The 20718-nt window shown below is 34.4% G+C and overlaps 1 protein-coding gene across 1 annotated transcript; it reads right to left on the bottom strand.

The window, feature by feature from the left end:
- Window positions 1–2400: 2400 nt before the first annotated feature.
- On the bottom strand, window positions 2401–16371 carry LOC128986744 (something about silencing protein 10-like). Its single transcript, XM_054407251.1, has 11 exons — window positions 16172–16371; window positions 13763–13913; window positions 11236–11428; window positions 10363–10487; window positions 8594–8747; window positions 7703–7820; window positions 6787–6931; window positions 5004–5095; window positions 4613–4752; window positions 3515–3654; window positions 2401–2523 (listed from the first exon to the last, which is right to left on the bottom strand). The coding sequence occupies exons 1-11, from the start codon at window positions 16186–16188 to the stop codon at window positions 2434–2436; spliced, it is 1365 nt and encodes a 454-aa protein (XP_054263226.1). The 5' UTR covers window positions 16189–16371; the 3' UTR covers window positions 2401–2433.
- Between the last annotated feature and the right edge of the window lie 4347 nt (window positions 16372–20718).

Below are 20718 nucleotides of genomic sequence, written 5' to 3' on the forward strand. Positions count from 1 at the left end.
GTTAAAATATGCAGAGCCCGCCTACCACCTATGATCACCAGTCACTACTGCTTTATAGGTCACTAGCACAGTTTTAATACATCAAAATAAATGATCTACAAGTAGATATTTTTTCTATTACAGGCCACTAGCACAGTGTTTCCAACATCAAACAACAGGACACAGTGGCCCAAACCCCCTCCCACCCACAGAAGATTGTCCATCTCATCACTTGGTAGTTTTAAAATTTGCCAGTAGCTGTCTTGTAAATATACTTTTATCTAAAGGAAAGCCTAATGTAAAATATACCTGGAATCGTCATAACATAATGAAGATGTCTAGCTTTTGAGGTATGTAAATTTTCTATATTCATACACATTATTGAAAAAAAAGCTTAAATACGAACAAAATTCTTAATATTTTAATATTATAGTGAAAATTAAAATCTAAAGTCCCCTGGAATGGAATACTGGTTTTGTATATCATACAAAACTGTTCCAAATGCATACAGTTTTTCTTTACTTTTGGATGACCCTTAGATGTATTTATGAGTTACGTTGTAATGTAAGATAGGTTTACAGTGGATATCCAATGTTCACAAAAATTTACAATACATTTTTCACAATTGTATTTTTGAAAATAAATGTTACTCTTTACCATGCAAGGATCTGTTTCATGTTGCCCCCGCTTTGTCCGTCAAATACAACTTGTCTTGTTGTAAGTTGATCATCAAAGATTTGAAAATGTTGAAACCCATTCATAGACTGTGCTCTAAAACCAAGCCGTGTTTTGAACACAAGAGACAAGGTGTACCTTTCTTACTTTCCTTAGCAAAGTGTCTCTTTTATGGGATCGGTCGACTTGTTGATCCTGACTAAACATTCTTCACAAATCTTTCTGGTATAATATTCTAGATAAAAAAAAAAAAACTCAGTCTTCCGTCACTGTATTTCCACTTTCCAGTCATGTTACAGTCAAGAATTAAATTTTTTTTAACACAATTTTCTATCAAAATATTATCTATTGTCCATCTTGTTCATTGTTACAAACAGTACTTAAAATATAGAGAGACACAATCTTAAATGACAAAAAAACCTATTTTCTAACCTCAAACACGTCCGTCATTCATCAGGTGTTCGAACAATCCAAAAATATAGGTGGAAAGAAATCTGAAATTGATGACGGATGCTGAAAGAGCGACTGGACAGACCTGCGCTGGATGAGTGTAGATAGCGCAATAGAAAATCCATTAAAGACTTTTTTTACTGTGACTGCCATAACTAATGTGTATGAATTGACCTTTATTGATTTTAAGAAAATAACCAGATGTGAATTAGTTAAAACTGCTTTCTGTAGGAGCAATCGCATACATGGCGGCGGTGGCACTGTCCTCTTAAAAATAAACTTTTTGATGATGTCATAGTTGTACCCATACTTTTAAAGACAACTTCAGCCCAGAATTACATCATGAGTTTGTTAACTCGCTGTTAAAATGAACAATATTCTTCTTGTTGTAATTTCCTGATGGATATCATACGTACTTTTATTAAATATACTCTTGAACAAATTATATTGGCCCATAGTAAATAGAGGATCAAACGTATGTTAATAGTTGGAGGTAAATTCAACTGCAATGTGTTAGATTTTGATAGCCTGTTTTGGACTTTATTATGCCTAAATCTCTTAACCTCTACTGTAAAACATTTAAACATACACAAAATGGTATTAAGCATGTTTGGACAACGTTGCAACAGACTTTTCTGAACCTCCCGAGTAATAAGCAAGTCTTGTCCTGTGTATTAAGTGACCATGATGCGCTGCTGTTTGATCAAACTGAATCCTATCCAGATATCACACCTGACTTGAATATAATAGGCTGGTAAAGCCTATCCCTAGGAGAAAAGTATTTACCAGTGAAGCATTTTGATTCTCACATCGACATCACATGTTATTAGAGTCAAATAACAGCTCAAAAACCAGACATGATTGTTTTCACAATCCTGTCTGTAGCAATCAAAATCTGTTGTTGAATGTTAACGAGAAAAAATAATGTTGAGTGTGTTACTAATGGTTTCTGTCTTAAAAAATGTACCAAAATTTAAGCTATTTGAACTTCATGGTTTTTATTTAGTGATTAATTAACTATTTTTTATCATATTTCCCACATTTCATGAAAAAGAGAAGTTTCATAAACATAAATTAACCCTTTAAAGAAATTAGTTCAACTACCACACTGAAAAGTCGATTGATTACATTACTAGATCATGAAAAATAAAATTAAATGAACTTTAACTGTTAGCAAAATCTATGGAAGGATTCTTCAAATACATTATTTTTAAAATAAATACTACCAACAGTTGGTTCATATTTTATAGACTGTATACTTTAGTATGGATTGTAAGAGGCAGACCAAAAACTAGATTTTACACCAAATCAACCATTTATTGAAACTTACTACTTCAACTTTACGCTCTTGCTGACGCTCGCCTTGATACCAAAAGGTTCTCCATCGTAGCGCTTGATCTCTTTGTAGACTCCACGGACCTAAAAAATACCAATTTAATCAAACAATGATTCATGTTAATAAATTAGCTTATTTGATGCTTCTCAACTTGATCTCCAATATATTGGAAGCTCAACACATTTTCTGCAGTTGAATGACAGGAGAGCGGCCAATAATGCGCTGATCACAGAAACTCATGAAAATTATTTCCTTAGCAACAATTGGACAACTGTATGACAATGCACTGTGTGATACTGTTAAGGGAATGATTATATTATTTTAAACTTTAACTGAAATTCCTCATCAACCTAATCAGACTGTCTAAAGACGTTATGGGTATAAGGCTACTGAGAAATATATAACAAATCCCTAATAGAGTTATGTTCATGTTGTCATAGGCTTATATACTTTATTTTTGACGTTTATAATCTTCTACTCTAATTTTTTTTTTGTAAAATGGCTGACCTGATTAATCTGCCACTTACCTTCCCCTTAGTATATTTATGTTTATATAATTGTTTCACAATATATTTTAATTTTTATTGTTTTTATACATCTTACAAATACACCTGAATTACCAGGGGCAAATGAAAGGAATTGGAGTTTACTTTAAGAACTAACTGAACTAAGAACTAATGAACCAAAATTAATGTATAAACAAGGAAACATAGATTTGATCACACAAAGTTGTTTTAGATTATACCACAATAATAATGCTATATATCCATTAAATCAACTACTAGATACCTGAATAATAACAGACTAGTATTACCAAACAATTACAGACAACTTCTATTGCTTTGTATAAAAGCACAATTAAATTGCTTTAGTTTGTATGTTTCGCAATAGTTTTTTAATCTAGTTAAGGCATATAATCCAGAAGAAACTTTTGAAAGTACTTTTTCAACATGACAGTAATGTATTATTAGTGAGAACTTATGTCATTAATGGAGTCAATAATAAGCATATATGCCTTTTTAAGTGTAGTACACTTGAAAAGTCGTGATGGTTTAATAAATCAATCATTCTTACTTGACCCTTCCTTCTAACTGTTGCTTTGCGGAATTTATTTTTATTTTTGACACGTGGATTCCTGTTTTCTTTCTTCCGCTTTGGAGTGAGGCCTTTGTTCTTAGCAATTTCATAGGTGATTCCTCTCTTCTCAGTGTCTTCTAAAATGGTAAAGTTAATGTTAAATAAATAATAATACTATTCTATGAGTTTTGTTTCAAAAGTGTTATTTATGAGTTTATGACCAAAACAATTTATTCAGTAATTGATCGACTTTTCTAATTCATTAGTACAACCACCTGTACACAAGCATTTAGTTAACTTCACAGACAATATACTTTAATCAGACTTAGCGATTTGTGGTAGCAAAAGTTGGATGAGCGCTCAAACATTGGACATGCATGTCTAGTCTACCATCAGAGAAATATGGCTGAATCAACACCACGTATTATTGTGTACCAGGGAACTCTTTAACTTACTAAATAAGTCTGCAAATATATTTTTGGAATGTTAATTACAAAATGTTAAATATGTTCTATCAAAGAGATAACTTACACCTAAGTGTGAACAATAGATTGTATTGTTTATATTGCCTAAGTGTCAGACTATGAATCAAGATGACCTAGTAATCAGTATAAGAGTGAGGTTGAGGTAGTATTTTAACTACTTTCAACCAGTGCGAAACGTAACTTTCAATTACAGGCCTACCTTAGTGCCTCATAGATCTATAAAGCAATTCCTTTTATCATTAGATATAAAATATGGACTAACACGATCCGGTGACATGTAATTGTGAAACATTCGTTTTGGCCTTGACACTGTCAGATATTGTATTTGCGAAGGTTTATATATGTGTTCCTATACAGTAATAGTTTTGCCAGCATATCGGGAAATATTCATATGCAAACCAACTCCTGTTCTGAATATAAGAAGGTTTCAACTTACTACAAGATTCCCGTACGTAGAACGGGCAAACAGCTAGTACCTAATATATCAATGTTGAAAAAATTTATCTTAGATAGTTAGGTAATTCAGATAGGTAACCTAAAATATTCAAAAAATTTACCGCTATATTTCTCCATAGAACATCATAATGATTGTACGATAAGAGATACATACCATCTCCTTCTTCTTCTTCTTCACTCTCTGGCTCGTTTTCATGAAGCTGAATGTCTTCAAAACTTTCAATTTTAGGTTTTTTAGCCTTTCTACTATCCTCCTCCTCCTTGAGAAGTTGAAGTTTTCTTCTCCTCTCTGCCCTAAAATTGTATTTAATAATGTTGTGGTAGTGATCAATTTTCTAATTATGTGTTTTTTTTTTCACACAGTAGATAAAAGTAGTAAATACATTAATTACTAGTCTTGGAAATGAATTAATATTATGATGTGGGATTGCTTTTACATAGGGATAATCCTTGAAGACTTTTAAAACATGTTATAGTCAGTAAGCCTAGGTCTAGTTGTAAAATCACAAAACTATTAAACAATCAACAATGATCAGATGTATTACCTGTTCCCAATAATGACAGGAGGAGGCTGGACCGAGGAATGGATGATGTTTAACTCCTTCCCTTTTCTTTTTATTTTCAGTATTTCTCTAACCTTGGAAAACAAAGGAATAAAGTTATTTTATTTTTTTATTTTTCGACTATTCAAGTTAATAAACAAGTAACAGTAAAAGGAATGATTGAAGGGGCAATAGAAAACATCCTTCAGGTGTGAGTCAAAAGTTAGCCGTGTTTATTGTGGTTAGTTAGAGGTGTGCTTTAGTAGCTTAGGTAGTAGAGCCGCTCCAATAGCTCCTGTTGCGGAGCTAGCTCCACAAACAGCTCCAACCCTGGCTACCGCTTCGGTTACTTCGATTACCTTAGATTCAAATGCACCCTAACTCAGAAATAAAAAAGGTAATGTGAACAATTCTGTAAAAGAGTAGGTAATAGTTAATACAGTAGACTCCCTCATATCCCGACTCCTCGGGACCGAGGCAAGTCCAGATAACGGGTTTGCCGGTTAAACCGACGTCCCCAAAAACTCGTTAAAGCAGACCATTTAAATACATGAGAGTATTTCACTTAAATTTAGGAGAGCATTGTTTTTCGACACGAGGTCACTGGCCTCAAATCATTCCCACGAGAACAGTCATTTCAGTTCCACCCACTTCCTGCCGATCTAGTCCGGTTATACCAATATGCTGATAAAAATTGTCCGGTTAAAAGGTGTCCGGATAAGAAGGAGTCTACTGTAGTATATTTCATCACTAGGGTGTAGATAAATGTTAAAAGTGACTTTTCTTCAATCCAAGCTAAAACTTTCAATGGGGTTTCAAGGAAAATTAGTGAGGGTTGAAAAGCACTTTTTACCCGTGTGATGAACTAACCGTGTGATCTTTTGTCAATTTGCAACATTGAAAAAGAAAACTAATTTACAAAACAAAAATAATTGACTTGTAAATATAACCTCTCATAACAACTGCCAACTTTGTTTTCAATTTTGATAACAATAAAAAGCAGCTGTTTTGACTGTTTTGAAAAGCACCTTCCCTTAACAAATGACCTGAGAAGCCTAAAAACACCCCGGGCGTCCTCCCCTCAACCAATTATCTAAGCAGCCGAAACACCCCGAGCGTTCTTCAACTAACAGAAGACCTGAGGTAGCTTAAAAAACATCCGGGCGTCCTTCCACCATTGGACGTGTTGTGGCAGCCAGAACAACCCGGGGATGGTGAAATTCAACTCAACTCCATTACAAGTGCGCTGCAATCCACGATCAACTAATATGTGTTTTGAAAAGATGTATTGGATGAATTTTAAAGATATTTTATGCTCCCTTAACCGTTTTCTATTCTTATAACACCTTATCCTTCTACGACTACGATGCAATTTTTGGATTGTAAGTTTGTTTCAAAGTCATCAAACCATAACACCTCATGGCAATGAGTGAATTTTATTGGATCTATTATAATCATATTTATGTATAAAAATTTTGGTAACAGTTAAATAAAGGTGTGACGAGGTGTTTCAATACTTCCAATACCAGGTGTTTTAATACTACTAACACCAACGAGTTTCCTGGCCACGGTTTGTTGTTGGTCCTTGTAACAACCTTCCTCTGTGGAGAGCTCCTTTTTACCCTGCCATCACCTTTTTTTCTCAACTGAAAACCCCTCCATGACATACAAGAGTACCTATCAAGATTAAAATCATTTTCATGTATTCACTGGATTGATGAGAATTTCTTTAGCCATGGCCTCACTAATTTATAAATAACTTGAATAAAATTGAAGACTGACATACCTGCGGCTGTATTATTTCCTCATCTATCGGGTCCATTTCATCTAGAAGTTTACGAAACTGGACTAATCTTTTGATCACAGGATGAGTTTTGACCCGGGATCTCTTGCTTTTCAGCAGCAGATAAAATGCAATATTCGTGCAATAACTGTAATTATAAGTAATTACAGTACGTTCACAAGAATATGAAACAAAATTATAGTGAAATAGAAATAACTGTAAATAACTAGTTGATTGTAACAATATATTCACTAGAAGGTAAGCCATAAGAAACAAAGTAACACCAGGGAAAAATTACCAGAAAAAAACTACCTACAGTAATGAAAAGTAATCAATACACTCTTTTCACAGATACTTAGTAACTTCACACACTTCACAGGTACTTAGTAAATACCATACTTGTTGATACCAGTTACTCAAAAAAATGTATTATCGTTATTCTTAGTTGTAAGCAAAAAAGAATTGTGGATATTCATGGGCATGATCTGTGGATGCGATACTCCCTGGTGTGAATTAACATCCGCACTAGTGAGTACTATGACTATCCGCAGTACCATCCTGATAATTAGACTAATTCGTAATTTACAAGGCCAATATATGGTTTGGATTCCACTATTAATAGTTAGCTGTATGGGCTATTGATTAACAGTCCTGTCTAAGGAATAAGTCAGCCTTGTCAGTAACAAGGCTATAAGATCGCGTCACTCATCCTACACTCATCTCCATTCATACTTTGTTGAAAATTACCTTTGTATGGTCATTTGGTCGCCATTTCAATTTAAAGTATTTAAGTAAGTAAAGTAAAATACAGGGTACATAGATTTAACAAAAGGGAAATGTTTTTAAAAATTACATCGAATTAGTCAACAAACTACTAATGTACTAATTCTAAATAGTAGTAGTTGGTATGCCCACTTACTTCAGAATGAGGTGGTACTTTGTTGATATAAACTTGACTGCCTGACATTGGTGAATTTCTCCTGAGTCCACCATATTCAAAATTGGCTCTAGATTGTCTTTGGCATAAGTCATTCTTTCTGAAATGTATATTCACATAATTATATAGTCATTTATCCTTTCAGAGAGTCCAGCAAGCCATTAAAATCCAATTCAGGGACAGTTCCAGGTTTTAAAGGTTCCAGATTCGAAATTTCAGGGCACAACTTACTTTAAAAAATTAAAACTAACTTAATGTTAATAGTAAGTGTGCATGGAAACTAAATTAGGTAGGCTAACTCAAATTAAAGAAAAAAATACATTTACACCAATAAATTCACTAGCATACCTGTCTCGAGTTGCTAAAAATTTATCATTAAATACAACACCAAATAGTATTCCTAATATTAGCTGTAAAACTTGTTTCATTGTTTTTCTTATTTACTTCATCAGTGAATAAGGTTGTTAACGTACGTATAAGAACATTCAAATAAAATTAAATGCTCTATTCTCTTAGATAAATCTTACAAGGGATTTTGTTTCAATAGGACAAATATCTGGGAAATTCTATAGGATAGTTTCAAAATTGTATTGAAAAAACATAGCCTACAACCACATTAAGGAGATAGGCCTACTTCTAAATATCAAGAAGTAGGGCCTATATAATATTTATAGTTCCACAATTATTTCACACATTTATCAAACATCCGCTTTAGTAAATAGGCCTGAGCCTGAGAGGATTTTTGGGTTTGTTAGGGGCGCACAGAAAAGAAAAATGCCCGAGGGAGGGGGAGAAAGTGTAACTATCTCTTGAGCCTTTAGCCTCTATGAGTTATTTTTTTAAATCACTGATGTTCTGATAATCAACACTTACCTTTAAAATCAGATACTAGTCCTGAAAATTCTGGAGACTCTTTTTCTAGAAGTGCCAACTTTTCTCTCTTGCTCAACTTGCTTACATCTGTTTTTATTATCTCACTGAAGTCGTCATCTTCAAAACTTGCACCTTTTTTGTTTACCTCAGAATTCTACAAAAACAAGGTTTAATTACAAAAATAACCATTTTGATTAAATTAATTCCCAAACCCAAAAGGTATAAAACTCATTAGTAGTAGTAGCTAGAACAAGCCTTGTTTGACGGAAAATCATTTGTATTGAACAGTCTAAATGCAGTCTTCGCTCAATGGAATTCATCTAAATGTTGTTTCTAGCTACAGTATCTATCTGCAATTTTTAAAAGATACACCTACAGTAGACTCCCTCTTATCCGGACATGGGTTTAACCGGACTACACTCGGCTGAAATGACATCTCTTTAACCGGAAAATCTTTATCACCACATCGGTTTAACCGGACAAGATCGGCAGGAAGTGGGCGGTACTGAAATTACTGTTCTCGTGGGAAAGATTTGAGACCAGTGATGACGTGTCTAAATACAATGCTCTCCTAAATTTAAGTCTAATAGGCTACTGTATACAGTATGCATTTAAGCGGTCCATATTAACGAGTTTTTGGGGACATCGGTTTAACCGGAAAGACCATTATCCGGACTGGCTTCGGTCCGGAGGAGTCTTGATAAGGCCCAATTCACACCGAACGGACGTTGGGCGGAGACGTGGCACGGACGAGGCACAGACGTGGCAGTGACGTGGCGGGTTCAATGCACACCGAAGGGACGGTGAAGGGACGGTACAGTGGCGAGACAACCTGTATGTAGACTAGAAGCTTTGGTTTTTGCTTATTTCTATTAATGTCAATGGTGTTAGTTAATTTCTGTCAACGTAATTAGTACAAACAAGGGAATTGTTTTACTTCCTCACAACATTTGATATTAAATTCAATGTCGTCTCGCATAGTGAAGAAACAACTCACAATCTACACACAAAAACAACTCTACACAACAAGGTTGGTAAGTACAAGCACACTATACACAAGAAGGTTGGTAAGTACAGTACAATATTTGCAGTCCGAACAACGGGCGCGCTACGGACATGCCACTTCCGATACGCCACGAGGGACGCCGAAGCGACGTGGCGGTGGCGGGAGGGCGGCCGCCTGCACCACGTCACTTGTGTGTGCATTGACCAATTTGTTTACATGGGGAGGCGAGGAACGGACATATGTCCTCGCCACGTCCGTGCCACGTCTCCGCCCGACGTCCGTTCGGTGTGAATTGGGCCTAAGAGGAAGTCTACTGTACTGTAGCTTTAGTTTACTTATTCTTGAAGCAGGTGCTAATCCATTGTTTCAAGGTTGGTGTTTTAAAGTTTAATTACCGGTACATTTTATTTTATTTACCGCAAAAATATATTTTGCTTGCTTAGGACTTTCTTTTCAACATATCAAGGAAATCCTAGGGTCTTGGGAAAATCTTTAACTTTGCATTTGCCGATTCAAGCAATCTATCGATCGATGAACTAATCAATAAACCATATATTTACATTTTAGAAAAAAAATTTTGAACAATATATGTTTACATTAGCCACAAATATCGGTGAAAGAGGAGGAACTGACTGATTTTCAAAACAGTCCCATAACTTCTTAAAACAATAGTCGATGAAGGCAAAATATTATATGTGTTTCATTGAATATTATTTTCATTGATTTACTAAACTAAAGTAGTGTGTGTTGTAATCAAACTCACCTTTGCTGGTAATATCCCAAGAGAAACGTCAGCTTCATCCAACTCAGCAATCAGACGATTCTGAATGGCTCGTGCTTCTTGTTCTTCTAATAAAGCAGCTTCCTCTTCTTCAGCTTTTGAAAATCCTACAAAGGCATTGACAACTTGATGGTAAGTATTTAGGGGCCTACATTTTTATTTTTTTTATTGCTTTATACGTTCCTACCTACTATCTGTTAAACCCGTGTGCTTCATTTGACATGGATAATTTGTGTTTTGTTTTATTACTACTAACTACCACGATGAACCTGTTGAAGCTAGGCCAAAAAACTATACAATATGAGATTAACATTTAAGTTATAACATAAAAGTCTTATGCAATGGCTCAACATTGCTTCTATTGCTTTTAACTTGTACATCCATTGAACTCTTAAGACAAATGTTTAACCAACATATCAGCCTACCTTTCATTGACTATTCTATATGCAATTGGGAAATAAAGCTTTGATTTGATTTTATTTGATTAAAAAATTACAATACCTACTTTAAGGCATTTTGTAAATGCAAAATTTATATTTTGGTAATATTTCATCTCTAGTAATTTTAAGAGTTTATTTACGACTAACACAATTTGTTTACTTTGTAGGTGAACCAACAGTGGTTTTCAATGACTTGAGACAGCAGGGCGGTGCACAAAATGTGCAAATAGCACCAATACGCGAGCATGATAAAATGTTATTATATTTGCCTAGCCTAATTTGTATTACCGTATTAGCCTACATATTTTAAACTGTATTTCATAATCATAATATCATGGAAATTATACATATAGGCCACAAAATGTATAAGTTAGCTTTACATTCCTAGAACACTGTGTAGAATTCTATATACTACCTCCATAGTCCTGATCTACATAGTCGGTGTTGTAATAACTCTTCTTCTTGCTGCCCCACGCCTTGGAGTCAGGTAGATGGTCGTCATCGTCTTTGCCTTCGATATCACTGTCCATCTCTTCACCCAGCGGCTCTCCCACGTCCACATCATCTTCATCTTCATCTTCTGACTCATGAACACCAAGAACCTCTTCCTGTAGGAAATAAACACAACAATGTTATATAGAAGTAGCGTTAGAACACCTTTACCACATAAGAGTTCTTAGAGTGAAGAGGGGTTTACATTGTTTTTATGATTAAGGAGAAGGCCTAAATGGTAATTCTAATATAATAATCAGAAGTCCAATATTTTTTTTTACTGTACATTTTGACACTCAGGTCGTTTAAAATCACAAGTAAAATCAAACAACAAAACAAGTAAAAAATCTATCGGTCTAACTTAGGGCCTGCAATGAGTTTTTGGTAGAACACCAACACTTAATCTAAGTGCGTCATTAACTAAGCCTTCATGTTTTCTGTGGGCCACGATGACCGCATAGTAAGTTAATCAATAAACCTAACCATTTTTTATTGAATAAGGGCGGGTTTCCGAGCTCGGGAATACGTAATCCTGGAGTTACTTAATCAGTGAATAAAGTTAGTCATCGAATAAAAAATTGGGTTTCAGAGCTCGCGAACTAACTCCCTAGTCCGCAGACTAGTCTATTCGACGACTAACTTTATTCGCCAACTTCTGGACTACTTATTCTAGGACTAAGGTAGGAATCACGGGGAATTTTAGTTTTTGAGTGGTGGTAGGGGCAGCGGACAGACGAATTTAAGACGATACCTGCCAAAGTTGTTCACGGTCAGCGCTCATAGCTACATTAGTGTCTACTCTCTAGTCTGGTTCTAATCACTTATCAGTTGGGATAATGATTCCTTGAGTTTCACTGAAGATGGTAACTAAAAGAAGTTATCGTGTTCAAAAACGTATGCCGAAATAAAAAACCCAGTTATGTGAACCATCATTTACAAAAAAAAACCTGAAGGTTTATTTATTGCTGTTAAGTTTGATAAAAAAAACTTCCCGATTGAAGAATAAGGTGTCAAATGTGTTAGCCTATGCCTTTACTTTGTCCAAGTTATTTTTTTATGAGAATCTAAAAACTGTAGGCATTTGAGATATTAGAGATTGGTTGCGACTTTTTTTGTAATCCTAATGCAAACCCCAATAATTGTCTATTTAAGGTCTTACAATTATTTTGAAATGAATACTGTATGATAATCAAAAAATAAAGGGAAATATTTTATTATTCTTTGAATGCAAATCAACCGTAAAAAATTATCATTATTACAACAATTTGTTGGTTTAACGCTCTAAGAGTAGGCATAGTTATAATTTATCTGCTTAGAATGTATTTGTGTTCTCTGATTGTTTTGTATTTTAACAATTCATCTGGAAGTACAATATGTAGTAGAGATTAAGTAGGTGTCCAAGCAACTTCAGTTAACTTCCAATCATCTGAGCTCCGGTTATCTGAGACTCCAGGTTATCCGAGTTAGCTCACGGCTGAAATATTTGTTATTTAACCGAATTCCAAATTATTATGCTAGATATGAGTTTCAATTGAAAATAATACTAATACAGAAGTCTTTTTTCGTTAGGCATGCTGTTAATTTTGGTTAAAAGTATTCCTTAGTAAAATACTGCATTACACTACTATCCGGACTCCTCAGTGCCGAGGCCAGTCCGAATAACGGTTAAACCAACGTCCCCAAAAACTCGTTAAAATGGACCATTTAAATGGATGTAACCATATGTAACATTATGTACCGCGTATTAAATACGTATTTAGATTTGATAGGCCCTATATTATTTTTTTCATACAGTTAAGTTTTTCTTTCTGTCTTCGTTATATTATTATTTTAAAATCTACGTTTAGTACCTTATAATATTAATTTTAGGGACCGTTTGGCCTATTATAGTCTTGAGCATAAATTGTAGATAAACGGGTTTCATTCAAAGATGATTTTGCATACTTAAGAGAAAAATAAAATTTTAAGGAAAAATATCAAGAGGAATGAAATTGCCAGTAAATTTTATGTTGATTAAGGAATTTGACATTTATATAGATAAAACTTCACAAATTGAGTACTTACGCCAAAAGTTAAGTTAGTCCGCCCCTTAATCCTGCCCTCCACCTGGACTAAAAATTGCTCATATTTATTCCTCGAGTTAGTCTTTGTTGCCCAGTTGTGGATTATATATTTGGCTCCGAAACCCGATCGAATAACATTTAATTCGATGATTAAGTAGCCTGTGACTCCGAAACCCATGAGAGTAATTCAGGGACTATGTAACTCTCGGAATAGACTTAGTCGTCGACTAGCGTAATCCTGGAGCTCCGAAACCCGATTTTTTAGTCCTAGAATAAAAACTGGTTTGAACTGGATTTTAGTCCAGGAATAGCGTTAGTCCCGAGCTCCGAAACCGGCCCTAAAAGATTTAAAATTTACAAACTCACGAAATACCATGGGTTACTCACCTCTGATTCATCACTGTCGTCAGCTTGTTTAGATCGTCTTTTAGCAGCCTGTTTTAACATTAACCTCTCAGTGTCATTATATTCATCATCCGACTCGGAGGGTTCATATTCATTAATTTCAAGGTCTAAATCTGCATCTTGTTTCTTCTTTCTAAAAGTAATAGGGAATGATTAGTTACAATAAAATATATATTGTTTTAAATGTTTTATCGTGCAATGTGTCATCTTTTATGTGTATTTTTATTTGAATGTTCTTGACGAGTCTACATTGAACGAAACGTTCTTGAAGGACCACTTGACAATGCCTATGTATAGGCGAAACATGAAGTGGATTTGACCATCTATCTATATATTAATAGGCAAGCATGTTTCTTTAAAACCTTTTTTCTCAGCTCGTGTGCATCGTAGGGAAAATCTACGCATACCGTTGGAAAGCTATTTTCCTGTAGGTGTGCAGAATCCCTTTATAAATTTAAATAGGCTCAAAGATAAGCACAAAAAATAAGTTTAAAAGTTGTAAAAAATTAACATGGATCTTATGCGTTGCTATGCTGGTTACGAAATAACAACGAAATATAAACAGAAAATCAAAACAAATGGAGGAAACTCCAATCACATGTTTTATTTACAGTGTGGGGTGAAAATAGTTAAGTGAGTACATTACATATTTTTGGTCGAGTTTCGACCACTGGACGACCTCTCGTACTATATTGAATTGTGGACGTAAAGGTATAGTACCGTACCTTAAATAATAGTAAAATTAGCCTATATTTTCACTGTAGCTAACATAGTAGGCTATACGGAACAATTAATTAACATTAAGCTCAATAAATTGTTTCCACCTCAGATATTGTTTGGACTGAACATAAGTGTGGAATACAAATAACTACGATACCGGTAACGACAAACTCCACAGACAGACACAAGAATCCTAACAACAGATGAATTCACAAGAGTGTCTATGTTGCTGCGGAGTGTGGGACTGACTGATTTGGAGCAGTTGCTTGCCCCACAGTCCGCTGCGTAATTGGGCAGCTAGGAAAACTATGTTATTGCGCACCCAATCCTATGTATTGAGTCAGTGCCAAACACCGCAGCGTAAAATCGTAGCGGTAAGTTAAGTTATTCGGCAGCTAAGAAATCGGGCTTTTAAGTGAGTTTCATGATGCATAACATAGTAGGCTAGTTACATAAACCTGATAGGATGACGTCATCAAATAATAGGAATAGGTATCCTTACCTATAGGTCTATAGGCCTACCTTTAGCCTAATATGTGAAGGCAATTTCTACGAAACACTACTCCTCCGTTAATAATGGACAGATTTTTACAAACGAGGTGTACTGGTAATAATTAAGTATTTTTTGTATAGACATCCCCCTTTCAACAATTCTTGCAATAAAAGTCCTCGGGCTTTGCCCCACAGGCCATCAAAATCCCAATGTAAGTTATTTCTTATGAAGGAAAGATTTTGTTAAGCCTACTTACACAGATGAATAATTTATATTATAATTACAGCTGTTCATTATACACACAGGAGCGTTCGTTTTCAGAGTGAGTAAGTTTTTAGTTTCAATAGGCCTAGCTGGAGTGGAGTGATTGATAACATTATCTTTGAGTAGACTTTTATTAAGTCATCGGAAATTATGACTGTTATTAGTTTTGAAATAATGCCTGTAATACTTAGCAATTGCTCGAATTCGAGCATCAGGAGCGCTAGTATTTATCTAATTAGGCCTAGGCTAATTTCACTGAAAGTTAGGAAATAAGATCATCGATCTCATAACTAGGCCTAATTTGTGAGTAAATTTGAATAATCATGGCTCAGCTTTGCCAAATATGGGTACACTTCCATATCTGTTGGCATTCACAACCAAATGAGTAATAGGTAGGCCTACTGTTCATTCGATTGTTTAGCCTAATTTGATATATGGGTACAGTTTCTTAACTGGGCTATGCTAATATCGATTGAAACTATCGATTCGATTAGTAAACTTTCATGCGATTTTTTCACCATCAGCAAGTTTTGTTGGTTAGGATAGGTTATGATAGGCCTAGTTAAATTTTATAATAGATATACCGTATTTAAAAATATCGATTATTAATCAATATTTTCAATTCGATAGTTTCCATGGATATCAGCATAGCCCAGTTAAGAAACTGTACCCCGATATATTGTTTGGTTAGTTAGTTAACCAAACGATATAGGCTATCGAATAATTTGATATAGGCTATTGATCGATATTTTCATTCGGTTGTTTGTGCCAACAGGTATGGAAGTGTACCCCCAAATATTACTAACAAAAATCTTAGAACAAGATCTGAAGTACCGGTAACGCTAAACTAGCCTAACTTATTCTAGCCTATAGCATAGGCCTATAATACGTATTGATACCCCTCCAGTTCTCACCTCGATTGTTTAACCATATTTATAAGTGTCCTTCAAAAATTACAGTGCTTACACAAAAATAAATCGGTCTGAACGGTAAGTGTATGTACCAAGAGCATAAGCACAAGACTCAAAACTCAATCGTCAATTAAAATAAATACAGGCCAAGAAGAAACAAACAGACAATTTAAAGGAAGAATCAAACATAACCTAATCCTAAACCTAACCTAACCTACTCTACCACCATATGTTTGTTTACAGAAGAAGAGAAGGATAAGAAAGAGCAACGTCACTCATCAGTGTCAGCCCCCTTGGTTGGCGTTGTTCCTTATCATGCAGCTTCTAATCCTAACGAGCCACAAATACAAACTTAATACTGTAATTATTTAATGTCAATACTCAATGATTTTACTTAATTGCTAGTATATAAACAATTTTTGTTTTGTTTTTTTCATTAGGTGTATAAATATATAAGTTTTTAGGCGTACCTACAGTAGGTAGTTTTAGTAACTACCACGTGAGGACGCAACATACAGCTGTCCGTGTGAAAAGCATGCATTTTCTAAATTTAAACCGACGATAGTCATGAATTAATTATAATGGGAAAGAAAGACACAAAGGAAATTGTAGTTGCTTTAAAATGCAGAGGGTAATTCGGATGAAATCATCAGTATTCTTGGGATTAAGACTATTTCTCCTTTAAACTTACCACTGATACTTTTTGATTCAGTCAATTTTGGACTTTTGGTGTCATTTTTTATCGTCCAGTCTGGTAACGTTACACAGCTTCGGTGGATTTAAGTTTCGCATTAGTATTTTTAAAAATTACTTATTTAAAAATAAATTATTTTTCTGTGCTGCACTCTGTAGAAACATTGTGGCACTATTTAAAATCATGACTAATACAGAATGTTGTGATTATTCAAACCTACAAAACAGTTTTCGAGTAACAGCTAGTTATATTTATTTGTAAACATTGTAGTTCAAAAGTCTGACATTGGCCCACTTAAAACCCTCTGGGGCGGAGCCCTTTTGACGGATCTGCACAAAAATTCACACAAACCATCCTTGAATAATGGCTAATAATGCCTGAGAAGTTTCATTACAATCTGTCGAACGGTTTCGGAGTCCATAAGGTACAAAAATATATACTACATTCATGTATACATACATACATACATAGTTCCTCTTTTTAGATATTGATATAAAACCTAACCTGTATAGTCTAGAGAGAGAGAGAGAGAGAGATACATTGCAAAACAATAACGTAATCATATTTTCTGACTCTCAATCAGCTAATGAGGCAATAAAAAACATAGTCAAGCGATGATATTGTTAAAAAAATAAAGGATCTACCAAGTTTATGAGAGTACAAAGCCACCGAAATGCTGGGTACACTGTAGTTTCTACTCCACTGGGTGCCTGGTCACGTAGGTATAAAAAAACAACGAGATGGTTCACGGCCACCTTTAACTGTTGATGCGGCCGTTTCATAACCGTATCACATTGCAGCTTAAAAAATTAATGAATATTTTTGGGGAATTTTATTATTTTTTATTATTTGTCTATAATTTGAAGTTGAAATACTGGCAGGCTTAATGATCTGCATTATAAATTAACCCCCTAGGGCGTGGGGCAGAGCCCTAAAATGAGAACGAAAGGGTTAAGCTATTTTCCCATAAAACCCATTAAAAACAGAAAAATGGATTAAAAAACCAGATTCTGATTGAAATTTGTCTGTTGTGATCCATATAATTCTAAACAAAATAGCACAATCTCCCATTTCTGTAAAAACTACGGTATGTAACTTTTGTGATTTTCTATATATCATACTTATAGTAACGCTTATCACTTGCCCGTGAAAAAGGTTGATGACAAGCTAATGGGAGAAAGTATGTTTGTCAGATTGCTGATACCATTTATTTAAGAATGCGAAAGCTTGGTTACGTGGCTATGCCAAATATTTACACCATTTTCAATGCACAGAAATCAATTTCCAATTTATATTGTTTTGCTTTAAAACACTATATTTATGTTTTATTTTATTTATATTTATTTACCCTTTTAGCATATTTATATTTAAAACTTTAAATTTAAATTAATGACTAGTTTAGCTGTGGTAAAGATGATAATTTATTGTGATAGGGTATTTCGTTGTTCTGTCTTTTAAGGACGGAGAATTTTCCCGCCATATAAGTGGACAGGATACCGTGTTATCAGTTCCGGTAAGGCAACTGCGTATTGTGTTAGTTTTTTGATAACACCCGCGTTGTTTTGTCCTGCCTGATAAGTGATAAGCGCTATCACACCCACTCTGACACACGAGGACTACGGGGAACATGTGAAGTGATACGGAAACTCGCGAAACTGATAAGTGAAAAGTATCCCGGTCAAACCGAGCTGTGGAGCCATAGTATGTCATAAATACCCTCGACGCAGTAAACCTACAAACTAAGCTAATTTACCTGGTTGGATTTTCAATTAAATCTATTTAAATAACACGAGCTGGTGGCCCGTCCTACGTACGGGAATCGAGTTGTCAACTAAAACGGAATAATTCAGAACATCTAGTTTACACGCATAGACAAAAATTCTGGCAGTTTTAATGGGGAAGATCACCTTATAAACAAATGCAACGTGACCACCTATTTATTCCATTCGAATATAGACCTAAGATATGGCGATATGCATTTTAAATCCGATAATTTTACCATAAAACAGCATTTGTGTCTCTAAACAGCACTACAGAACTTGAGACTTTACCAATTCCTGGAAAGGTGGCCGTGGATTGTTGTAAATTTGCCAAACCGGTTCAGGCAGCTAGATTGTGAATCTTTATGGATGTATACATTCCTCTTACATATTTCAAATCCCACAGAAATAAGAAAATACCCCCGCCACAGCAAACCTGCCGACAAAACGAATTTCTATTTGTCTGAATTGAATTTTCATTAAATCTATTTAAATAACATTAGGTTAATTGATTACCTTGAAGTACCTAGGTTTGCTGCTACAAGGAAACTAGGAAAGTGTGTTTTTGGTAAAATATTAATAGCATAGTATAAAATAAATAAATTTGCCAAGTTTGATCAAAATATATCAACAAGCAAAAACTACAACATTTTACAATATCCCTTAACAGTAACATAACTGTTAAATAACTTCTTGATCAGCATCGTATGTGTTATTAAATTTACAGAAAGTAAATAAAAGATACGTCTTATAACACTTAAAAAATAAATTAACGCTTATACAGTTACTCACAAGACGGTAAATATACAAAAAAGATGGTAAGTGGTAAAAGATGGTAAAAAGATGGTCGAGCACTTACCATCTTTTATGTATATTTACCGTCTTGTGAGTAACAGTATAAGCGTAAATATATGTTTTAAGTGTTATAAGACGTATCTTTTATCGACTTTCCGTAATATCCCTTATAAAAATAACATGAGAACTTTAAATTAAATTTTTTTGTCACTAATAACCGTACAAAAACACTTTTATATACTATATTTTTTGTTTTTTAAGATCTTTAAAAATATCTAAAGAGAAATTGAGAAATTTTGTGTGTTGAGGGCCAAAAATAATAAAAAAACACTTTTTACCCCATAAAACCCCCCGTAAAACACCGTTTCCATGGTCTGATCGTGGTGGTTTGCAAACTCATTCAGGTATATCCCGCCTTACACCTTTACATCAAATGTAATCAAAATCGGACAAAAAATACTCAAGTATCGCGTTCACGGACGTTTATACAGTATTAACGCTTTCTACAAATGTTTTTCCGACTTACCCATGTGTATCTTTACAATTATGATAAATAATATAGCTTTCATGGTACCTTTTTGTAAGTGTATTTATATTTTTGATCTGATATAAATTTATCAAGTGATTAATGTATTCATATCTTGAGAGAAAGGAACAGATAGAAGTGGTTCAGAAGAGAAATAACTTTTAAAGCAAAATCAGCTTCACAACGTGATTTTTATATCAATTGCTGACATTATTGTGAGATGGAATATGTATCTTTTACCTTCGTCATTGTTTTCAGGTGCCACACATGAGTCTTTAGTTGTTCAACAATTCTTCTAGATCAGTTCTATATTTTCGCGATAATTTTACCTGGGTTACACATTTGTTAGCTTCCTGTATAATCGGTTTCTTGTTTCAAGATATACACCACGTTTTACGATCGTGCCGATTAGGACCGGGATTATGCACACATTGTTTATGTTAAGTTACTATCAGTGCAGTTAAAATTGTTTTAAGTATAGCTAATATGTTTTTGGAAACAGTTCACAGCCTTATGGTACTAAAATAAATAGTTCGCTGAACTATTTTTAAAAAGGTATAAAATAGCGGGTCCAATTAAGGCAGTTCTTTTGGACTTTCAAGCTCAGGTAAGAAACTTTGTTCTGTTTTGACAATTAATAATTTAGCTTTCTATGCAATCATACATTCCTAAAATGCATGTTTATTTGATAAATATCTAACGAAATCTTCCTGATTTTATCAAACTTGTTCCTAATTAATGAAACTGTAAAATTTAAAAAAAACTTTTTGACTAA

Source organism: Macrosteles quadrilineatus, unplaced genomic scaffold, assembly GCF_028750875.1.
Source record: "Macrosteles quadrilineatus isolate MER2022 unplaced genomic scaffold, UCM_ALF_1.0 Scaffold_2__2_contigs__length_208266976, whole genome shotgun sequence".
NCBI classification, from domain to species: domain Eukaryota; kingdom Metazoa; phylum Arthropoda; class Insecta; order Hemiptera; family Cicadellidae; genus Macrosteles; species Macrosteles quadrilineatus.

Coding starts and splice junctions, on each gene's coding strand:
- LOC128986744 (XM_054407251.1), bottom strand. Junction 6,932..7,702: donor AAGTACCACCTCATTCTGAA/GTAAGTGGGCAT, acceptor TTATAATTACAG/TTATTGCACGAATATTGCAT. Junction 4,753..5,003: donor CCTGTCATTATTGGGAACAG/GTAATACATCTG, acceptor ATACAATTTTAG/GGCAGAGAGGAGAAGAAAAC.